This window comes from Callionymus lyra, chromosome 17 (genome assembly GCF_982586985.1).
Source record: "Callionymus lyra chromosome 17, fCalLyr1.hap1.1, whole genome shotgun sequence".
In the NCBI taxonomy this organism is placed as follows: Eukaryota; Metazoa; Chordata; class Actinopteri; order Syngnathiformes; family Callionymidae; genus Callionymus; species Callionymus lyra.
The window spans coordinates 10,807,923-10,818,410 of NC_141834.1; the positions used below are offsets into that span (position 1 = coordinate 10,807,923).

The 10,488-nt window shown below is 44.5% G+C and overlaps 1 protein-coding gene and 1 pseudogene across 1 annotated transcript in view; both read right to left on the reverse strand.

The window, feature by feature from the left end:
- Positions 1–95: 95 nt before the first annotated feature.
- LOC148062388 (interferon-inducible GTPase 5-like) lies at positions 96–623 on the reverse strand (annotated as a pseudogene).
- Positions 624–9,501: 8,878 nt separating this feature from the next.
- LOC148062389 (myeloid cell surface antigen CD33-like) overlaps positions 9,502–10,488 on the reverse strand; it is a 40,791-nt gene continuing 39,804 nt past the window's right edge. The window contains exon 7 of the mRNA XM_087812083.1: positions 9,502–9,927. Coding sequence (XP_087668209.1) covers positions 9,868–9,927 — 60 coding nt within the window. The 3' untranslated portion in view covers positions 9,502–9,867. The remainder of the gene's footprint in view (positions 9,928–10,488) is intronic.

Below are 10,488 nucleotides of genomic sequence, written 5' to 3' on the forward strand. Positions count from 1 at the left end.
TGTGCGTCAGTGTAGTGGTTGTTAGTTTAGTGGTCACTGCTTTATCAACTTTCTTATTGTCTAATGTGCGACTTAAAGTGTAGTTAACCCAAAGTTCAAACTTCGTCGAGGCAGAGAGATGTCTGTGCCTTTGACAGAATACGAACTGCTACACTAGAATCCACCATGGACGCCACGAAGGGAACAGGGAGGGTTGAAATCCCACCAGAGAGCGAGGCAGCTGCCCAGACTAGAGCTTTAAAAGCCTCCTTTTTTTGGGCGATGAGCTCCGGTGTGAGCGCTGGTAGAGCCAGGAGAAGAGCTTGACTTCTGATCTCTGGAAGGTCTTTGGTCAGGTCCTCCAAAAGAGCCGGGAAGTCAAACTTCTCTAGATTGGAGGGCAACACCAAGTATACTTTGCTAATTCCATGTGATGCTAGCACCTCCATGGAAGCCTTCCTCTTTAGCTCCACTTCTTATTGGGTTTCTGTAGCCAACCATAAGATAATAATATACACATTTTGTCTCTGTAGTGACCGGGCCTCTGAAAACAGCTCAACTGCATTAGCTTCAGGCGTCTGTGCAAATGTCAAAAAGACAGCATTGTAGCGAAGGAAGTTTACTTTGTCCATGTAGCTGTCCATGTCAACTGTAGTCCCATTTGGTACAGGAAGCAGGTAAGGTAAGGTAAGGTAAGGTAAGGTAAAACTTTATTGATCCCTCAGGAGGTCTCCTTTGGGAAATTGTTTTTTTACAATAGCCAGCAATTTTTCATAAACAATAAAAAATAATACATAAAAAATAAAATAAGAAGAACATAAAGAGGAAGAACAAGATGACACAATCTAAGTCTAAAGACAAAGACAAAGAACATAGGTCAAGGAAAGAAAAACAACAAAGACAAAGATACAAAGACTAACATGGAACAGAACATCCAGATACTCTCACTCCACTCCTGCCCCCGAACTCAGAATTGTACAATTTAATAGCCCGAGGGATGAATGAGTCCCTGAGTCTATTTGTTTTGCACCTGGGTAGGAGCATTCGTGCACTCATTCTGCTTCTCTGCTCACTGATGACAGTGTTCAGAGGATGACTGTCATCATCCATGATGGACAGTAGTTTGTTCAATGATATCCTCTCAGCAACTGTCACCAGTGAGTCCAGCTTCATTCCAACCACAGAACCAGCCCTCCTGATCAACCTGTCCAACCTGTTGACACTCCTCTTGGACACATTTCCACCCCAACACACCACAGCATAGAACAGGACACTGGCCACCACAGACTGGTAGAACATGCAGAGGAGCTTCTTGCAGATGTTAAATGATCGAAGCCTCCTCAGAAAGTACAGTCTACTCTGAACCTTCTTATACACATGGTCTGTGTTGCAGGACCAGTCCAGTTTACTGTCCATCCACACACCGAGGTACTTATAGTTGTCCACTATCTCCACCAGTGGATGGATGGATGGATGGATGGACGGACGGACGGATACTTTATTGATTCCCTGGAGAAGAAATTATTTGCTCCAGCAGCAATAACGCATCCATCCATACAAACATCCATAAATACTTGTAAAAACAATCAAATACATTTATAAATACATACAAAACTTGTTAAAAGACATAAATGAATAATTCACAAAGTAAAGGTGAATTTTAAGCATGAGGGAGCAAATTAGAAAAAACAGGAAACCAACTCGAAAGGTATTCTCTTGTTTTATAATTAAATTCACTGCAGTCAAGTTCTCACAACATTGCAAGTACAATCTTTTATCACGTGAAGGAGCAAGAAACACATTTTACAGTGCTGTCTTAAGTTTTATTTGTGTAGTAATGTTATATGCCTTATAAAAACGTTTTTTTTCCGAACATCTAAGTTCTGGTCGATTTAACTTAAAAATTGCCTCTGGGTAAAATTACCTGAAGTTGGAGCACCACCCTTGTATTCTAGTCCAATGGAAACTATTAAATTGACATGGATAATAATTAATTAATTTGCCTTATTAATTAACTATGAAACACTAGTTTTAATCAATCTCATTTACTGAAGTTACTACTTGTTGTCGTGATTAATGTTCTTTTCTGAGAAAGAGGCTCTTAAATTGATTATACAAAAACATGAAAAATGGTAAAGGCAACTGACGTACTTTTTATAGGATTTATTGAAAGAAACAAAGAGAAAAGTGAGAACAGTTAAGAACGATGTAATGGAATGATGATGCTTGCTTTGATATCATGCAAGGAACAATATTAATTACTCAGGTAAGTAATGGACTTGAAGGCTTTGATAATTGTCAACTTCTGGGAAAGCTTTACCTGTGGCACCTGTTAAATCGAACTTGAAAATTCAGAAAAAACGGTGCCCTTGGACAAATGAAGATCTCCTGAGTCTGAAGAGACTTTGTCGAAAGACTGAGCGTCTCTGGAAGTCTACTAAACTTGAGGTGCACAGACTTCACCTCAGGGATCTGTTGACTTCTTACAATGAGATGGTAGAAACTGCTAGATCTGATTACATCAGAAAACTGGTAGCAGCAAATAGGAAAAACCCCAAAGTTTTGTTTGACACGATTAATTCTCTCGTGTCTCCTGCTCCTCAAATCACGCCGGTCTTCTGTGAAGCTGACAGCAATGCATTGTTGAGATTTTTCATTGACAAAATTAAATTGATCAAAGAGAAAATCTCTCCCCCTTTGTTGGGAACCCCTACTGTCTCTGAGCCCATCTCCTCCTCTTGGTCATCCTTCACTGCTGTATCTTTGGGTGATATTTCAGCACTAGTGAACAAGATGAAACCCTCCTCTTGCTCAGATGACGTCCTTCCTTGTAGGCTTTTTATCAAAGTATTTGATGTAATTGGCCCCTGGGTTACCAATATGGTAAACCTCTCCCTTTCCACAGGGGTTTTTCCCAATGCATTTAAACATGCCATTGTGGAGCCTCTGCTCAAAAAACCAGGCTTAGACCCAACTGACCTCAGTAATTTCAGGCCTATTTCTAAGCTCCCTTTCTTGTCCAAGATCTTGGAGAAGGTGGTGTCCGAGCAGCTGTCTTTGTTCCTGGATCAGAGCGACATCCATGAGAAGTTTCAGTCTGGCTTCCGTAAACATCACTCTACGGAGACAGCTTTATTGAAAGTGTCCAGTGACATCATGATGTCGGCTGACTCTGGTAAATTCACTGTTCTGGTTCTCTTGGATCTGTCGTCAGCCTTTGACACAGTTGATCACCAGATCCTGCTGAGAAGACTAAGGGATGAAGTGGGACTGTCTGGGTCTGTGTTAGAATGGTTCTCATCTTACCTTTCTAGGCGCAGTTTTAGTGTATCTGCCAATCAAATGAGGTCTGAATCGGCAGATCTGTTGTGTGGAGTCCCTCAAGGTTCTGTTCTGGGTCCTTTATTGTTTTTGCTGTACTTGATTCCCCTTGGTAAAATCATTCAGAGATTTCCAGATGTTTCTTATCACATTTTTGCTGATGACATCCAGCTCTACTGCTCTTTTGATCCAACTGAACCCCAAAGGCTGAACAGCTTAGTCAATTGTTTGCTAGAAATCAAACAATGGCTGAGTGAAAACACTTTACAGCTTAATGTGGACAAAACTGAAACTCTGGTGATTGCTCCTGATGATAAGTGTTATAGACTGACTTAAGGTTGCACTCATGGCACCCCGGAACCTTTGTGCCTTTATCTGTGTTCTCTACGGGCGGGTTTGTGTGTTGCACCGCCTACGGAATGTATGGAATGCTGGACTGTTGTATGACGATCTCTTCTCAAGTAAAGTTCTCTAACTGAGCTCCAAGTGTGCGTGCATCATTACCCTCGGGTTACCACACTTTTGGCGACGAGGATTAAAACATATACGACGGAGTGTCGTGAAGTTAGGGTCGGAGAAGAAGTTCCGTGTAGCATCTAGCGTGTAGCATGGCTACGTTCGGCACGCTCAGTGAGTTCGTCGAGCAGGATGGTGACTGGATCGAATATGTCGAGAGACTGGAGCACTTTTTCCTGGCGAATTTCATTGAGAAGGAGGAACATCAAAGATCGATTCTCCTCAGTGTGTGCGGTGCCAAGACGTACAAGTTGATACGCAACTTAGCAACCCCACGGAAGCCAGGTGACTTATCATTCAAGGAATTGGTGACGCTGGTGCAGGAGCATCACAACCCCAAACCGTCAGTGATTGTTCAGCGCTTCAAGTTCCACACACATTCACGCAAAGAGGGAGTTTCGGTTGCTGCATTCATCGCGGAGCTGAGACAACTGTCGGAATATTGCGAGTTTGGACCGGTGCTTGACGACATGCTACGGGACAGGTTGGTCTGAGGTATCAATAATGACAGCATTCAACGCCGATTGCTAGGTGAATGTACACTAACTTTCAAGAAGGCGTTGGAGATCGCTCATGCTATGGAAACAGCAGCTAATAACTCAAAAGACATTCAAGCAGCTAATGCCGTTGTGCCACAGAGCACTGTTCACCGTCTGTTTAAAGAGGGCAGAGGAAAGCCGATGAAGTCATGCGAATGTTACCGGTGTGGGGGAGCGCATCTCGCTAATGACTGTGGTTTTAGAGATGCTGTTTGCCATAACTGCCAGAAAAAGGGGCATATAGCCAAGAAGTGCAGAGGTGCTAAAAAGCAATGGAAAAAGGAGTGGGAAGAGTCAAAACCCCAAAGGAAAACGCACCATTTGTAAAGAGAAGGACCTGAGGAGCAGTGTTCATTCAACATGTTCAGTATGGACCTCAGGGAACCCCGGGCAGCCCCGATCTGCGCAACGCTGCAAATAAATGGAAAAAAAATGACGATGGAGGTGGACACGGGGGCCTCAGTTTCAGTGATTAGTCATACCACCTACTGCAGGTTGCGGGGCTCTGGAAAGGCGCCCGCTTTAAGAAAGACGGACATCAAACTGAGACAATACACTGGTGAGTGCATTCCTCTACTTGGAGTTATAGAAGTAGACGTGATGTATGAAGGCCAGTCAGCTAAAGGGGAGCTGATAGTGGTAGAGGGGGAGGGACCGAGTCTGCTTGGGCGGGACCTCCTAAAGAGAATTCGCTTCAATTGGGGGGAAATCATGCACATGAGGGTGGTTGGGGACATCCTATCAAAGTATGCAGATGTTTTTAAGGATGAGCTTGGCACCCTCCGAGGCACAACAGTGAAGTTGACCGTGGACCCCAACGCAAAGCCACGTTTTTGTAAACCACGCACAGTGCCATACGCTATGAAGGCTAAGGTGGAAGCGGAGCTGGACAGGCTGCAGCGGTCAGGTGTCATTGAACCGGTGGAGTTCTCTGACTGGGCAGCCCCAATTGTGCCGGTGCTGAAAGAAGATGGTGGGGTGCGGGTATGTGGTGATTACAAAATGACAATCAACCAAGCCTCACAACTGGACACTTATCCCCTGCCCTGAGTGGAGGATTTATTCGCCACACTGGCAGGAGGACAAACATTTACCAAACTGGACATGAGTCACGCATACCAACAACTGCTGCTGGACGAGGATTCTAAACAATATGTGACCATCAACACCCACAAGGGCCTGTTCAAGTACAATCGCTTGGTGTTCGGCGTTGCGTCCAGCCCAGCCATTTTTCAGCGCACCATGGACAACCTCCTGCAGAACATTCCCCATGTTGCTGTCTACCTAGACGACATCTTGGTGACGGGTAAGACCGAAGGGGAGCATCTGAAAAACCTCGACCAGGTGCTGCAGAGAATGAAGGAGGCCGGGCTGCGGTTGAAGCGAAGTAAATGCGTTTTCCAAGCTCCGAGTGTCACCTACCTGGGTCATATGATTTCAGCTCAGGGGCTTTCCCCCATGACAGAGAAGGTGAGGTCGATTAAGGAGGCTCCTAGCCCAAAGAATGTGGCAGAACTCCGGTCGTTCTTGGGCTTAGTGAACTATTATGGGAAGTTTTTGCCTGAACTCTCCACTGTGCTTGCCCCACTCTATCAGCTCCTGCACAAAGACTGTTCCTGGACTTGGCAGCAGGATAAAGAGACAGCGTTCCAACAGGTAAAATAACTATTGCACTCTGCAACGCTGCTCGTGCACTTTGACCCAGACAAGGAAGTTGTTTTGTCCTGTGATGCATCAGCCTACGGCGTGGGGGCAGTCCTTTCGCATCGTATGGAGGACGGAGGGGAGAAGCCTATTGGGTACGTGTCTCGTACCCTCACATCAGCAGAACGGGGTTACTCGCAGCTAGAGAAGGAGGGGCTAGCTGTAGTTTTTGCTGTGAAACGGTTCCACCAGTACCTTTATGGTCGCCCATTCACCATTTTCACAGACAAGCCCTTGCTGGGCCTGTTTGGTGAGACTAAAGGTATTTCACCCATGGCGTCAGCAAGAGTGCAGCGCTGGGCATTAACTTTGTCAGCGTACCAGTATCGTATTGTGTATAAAGCAGGAAGTGAAAATGCAAATGCAGACGCGTTCAGCCGTCTTCCCCTCCCAGAGTCACCGAGCCAAGCTAACCTCCTTCCAGAGACTGTGTTTTTGTTAGACAGGCTGTCTGACTCCCCGGTGTCCGCAAAGCAGATCAAACAGTGGACGGGAAGAGACCCGGCGCTGTCACAAGTAAAGCAATGGCTGCTGCAGGGCTGGCCGGTAACAGTTGAGCAGGAGGAGCTCAAGCCCTATGTCCAGCGACAGCTGGAGCTCAGTGTGCTGGATGGCTGTATCCTCTGGGGCTCCAGAGTGATTATTCCACCTGCAGGACGTGCTCAGGTAATGGAAGTGCTGCATGAAGCTCACCCCGGGGTGTCAAGAATGAAGAGCCTCGCCAGGTCGTTTGTATGGTGGCCAGGGATGGACGCTGCGTTGGAGAAAAAGGTCAAGGCATGTTCACAGTGTCAAAGTAACCAGAAGATGCCCGCACCTGCGCCTCTCCACCCCTGGGAGTGGCCGGCCCGTCCGTGGTCCAGGCTTCACCTGGATTTTGCTGGTCCGTTTATGGGTCACATGTTCCTTGTGCTAGTGGACGCTCATTCAAAGTGGATGGAAGCACACCTCATGTCAAAGATCACAGCCCCAGTTACCACTGACACGCTCAGAAGCATCTTTGCCACCCACGGGCTACCGGATACAGTGGTCAGTGACAACGGGCCCACTTTCACCAGTGAGGTGTTCAAAGAGTTTGTGGAGAAGAATGGAATCCGACATATCCGGTCTGCGCCGTACCACCCTGCTTCCAACGGCTTAGCAGAACGTGCTGTGGAGACGCTGAAAGATGGACTGAGGAAAATGTCGGGGAACACGCTAGAGACTAAGCTGGCACGTTTCTTGTTCCAGTATCGGATTACTCCACACACAACCACTGGCTTGTCTCCAGCGGAGATGTTGCTGGGAAGGAAGCCCAAATCTCATCTGGATCTCCTTCGCCCGGATGTGGGGGCAAAAGTTGCCCGATCGCAGGAGAACCAAAAAGTGAGACGGGACCAACATGCAAGAGAGAGGCTGTTGCAGCAGGGGGACTGTGTGTACGTGAAGAACTTTGCCGCTGGCTCACCATGGCTGCCAGGGGTTATTCACCTCCAGTCTGGTCCAGTTTCCTTTGTGGTGGACCTGTTGGATGGCAGGCAGGTTCGCAGGCACCAGGATCACGTGCGGGCCCGCACTAACGTAGAGGAGGAGGGGTCTCGGAGTGCTGCTCACAAGGATAGTGTGAGCGGCTCTATGGACTGTGGAGCACCGGTGGGCATTGATGGACGGTTGCTGCCTCCTGAGGAATTGTCTGAGCAGACTGCCTCACCTGCCCCTGCCCAAATTCCTCCCAGTGGAGCACCGTCTGTTGCCCAGGCTGTGGACTCTAATGTGTCACTAAGACGGTCAAAGAGGCAACACCAGCCTCCAGAGAGACTGAACTTATAAACTAAAAAAAAAAAAGTGTTATGCCATATCAGGTTGTTTAGGCCTGTTGTGATAAAGAGAAATGTTGTGCAATACCGGATGTTGTTGATGGCCTGGAGAAATGTGAATTAAAAGTGCAATAGTACTTCGGTATCGGGTACAAGGGTACATACAGGCAAAGTTAGTTTATTGGTTTAACCGTATTCTAAGTGTTTACTTAAAGGGGGAGAAGTGTTATAGACTGACTTAAGGTTGCACTCATGGCACCCCGGAACCTTTGTGCCTTTATCTGTGTTCTCTACGGGCGGGTTTGTGTGTTGCACCGCCTACGGAATGTATGGAATGCTGGACTGTTGTATGACGATCTCTTCTCAAGTAAAGTTCTCTAACTGAGCTCCAAGTGTGCGTGCATCATTACCCTCGGGTTACCACAATAAGATTCCAGGGTTGAGTCAGTACTTGGGTGACTTAGGTCAGTCTGTCAAACTGAGCCTGAGAAACCTGGGTGTTGTATTTGATAAAGACATGTCTCTTGTTCAACACTGCAGAAAACTGACCAGAAACTGTTTCCTTCAACTGAGAAAAATCTCTAAACTTGAAAAATGGAAAATGTTGTCACAACATGATCTGGAGCTTGTAATCCATGCGTTTGTTTCTTCTCGTCTGGACTATTGTAACAGTTTGTTTTCATGTCTTAACAAGAAGGAGCTGTCTCGTCTGCAGTTGATTCAGAACTCTGCAGCGAGAATTCTGACCCGCTCAAGTAGGAGAACTCACATTTCTCCGATCCTTAAAACTCTTCACTGGCTTCCAGTTTCTTTCAGGATCAACTTTAAAATTCTGGTTCTTACTTTCAGAGCTATTCATGGTCAGGCTCCTCCTTACATCACTGATCTGATCCAGCCTTACACCCCAGGGACCACGGTGAAGAAGGCTTGGCGGCGGAAAGTGCTGACAGTCTTCTTGGGTCCGGTCCTGGTTCTTTCTTGCAGGCTGGCAAAGATCTACCTTGACTGCTTTGGCATAACCAACCAGAGACGTAGCTTTACTCGGTGCAAGGGGTCACAAGTCTTTTCTGGAAGAGCAGTTTGGTTGCTCGAAGGAGCCAGAGGTTCAGGCTGACTGCTGGGTTGCGTGCAGCTTGCTTGCGTCTTGAGAAAATACTGCGGCTGTGCTAACGACGATGGATTACATTTAATTAATTGTAGTGTTTTTGTTCTCCTCGATCCTGAGCCTATTTTGTCGTTTCAGTCTCCTTGAGTTTTTGTTTCCCGCACAACTTGTGGTGAGATTTAAGTTCCCTTGGACTCTCATATAGAAACTTGAACTTTATTTATCTTGGAACTATTGGGATTAAACATTTTTTTATTTCTGTTTCTGGTTGTTTACTTCTGCACTTGGGTTCGGCTCTAGTCTAAACCTCACATATATTTCTCTTTTCACTCCATCTGTGTTGTGGAGCTACTACTACGGATCAAGTGAATCATATCAAACTATAATATGTAAAAACTTGCCTGAGTGAGATCTTTGGCTCCTGCAGGTGTCTTTGTCATAGTCTCAACCATTATAGATTTTTTTTTATAAAATAAATTATTTTCTTTTCAACTAACTAAATTTAAATAACACTTGTTATTTACAGACACAGGCATTTTCTTGGTAAAAATGAACATTTTATTAACGCATATCTACAATTACATTGAAACATGAGATATCAGATGATGGGTGAGAAAAAGAGTTGGTGGAGGAAGTGAGAAGAAGAAGATAAATGATCGTAAAATGATCTTCATTATGATAATTAAAACACAATTTCCTCTTTCTTTTCATTTCTTTTTTTAGAGCGTTACAACAAATTTTTAACCTTTTATTCAAGTGAGGAGCATAAAAAAGTGATGCAAGAGATGATATGAGATGATTTCAAAACTATAATGTATCCATAACATTATGATGGATTTTCTCTTTCCCTTGTGACTGAAGCCAACTCTTGATTTCTGTGATCTGTGGTGCAACTGCAGCGATTGAATCATTGTCTTGGAGACGATTCCTCTGGATCGAAGTCCTCGTTTTCGTCAGCTTGATTTTCCTATTCAAAACACATTTTAAAGTAGAATTATTTTGGTGCTTAATTCGGCTTCTACCTTGTTATTCTCGACACTATCATCTAAGGAGGGGTAAATGTTCTTCAGAACCTTGTGAGTAAGCTGCATCTTTCATTTAAAATTCCCCAACACCTAATTGAAAAAAAAACCCAGTTGAAATGGAAGTTGACAAAGTCACTAGAATTTGATTTAAAAAAAAGGTGATATATATATATATATATATATATATATGATATAGATGAAAGACAAACACAAAAAACACTTCAAATTGAAATTGCAACTTTTCATGTTTTGTTTAAAGAAACTGTAATTTTTTTTATAGTCTAGTATAACTTACAATCATCGGTTCGGTTGAAATTGGATTTAGAAAAACACAATGAAATAATAAAAAGAAAAGAAGATTGTTAAATATAGAAAATCTTGGAAAAAATTGAATAAATAAAACAATTAAATTGTTAGTGTAAGGGCTAGGGTTACATTTTTTTTCTTTTTAAATAATTGCTCAAAATGTGAAGAAGATTTTGAATTCAACAAATATTTCCTAA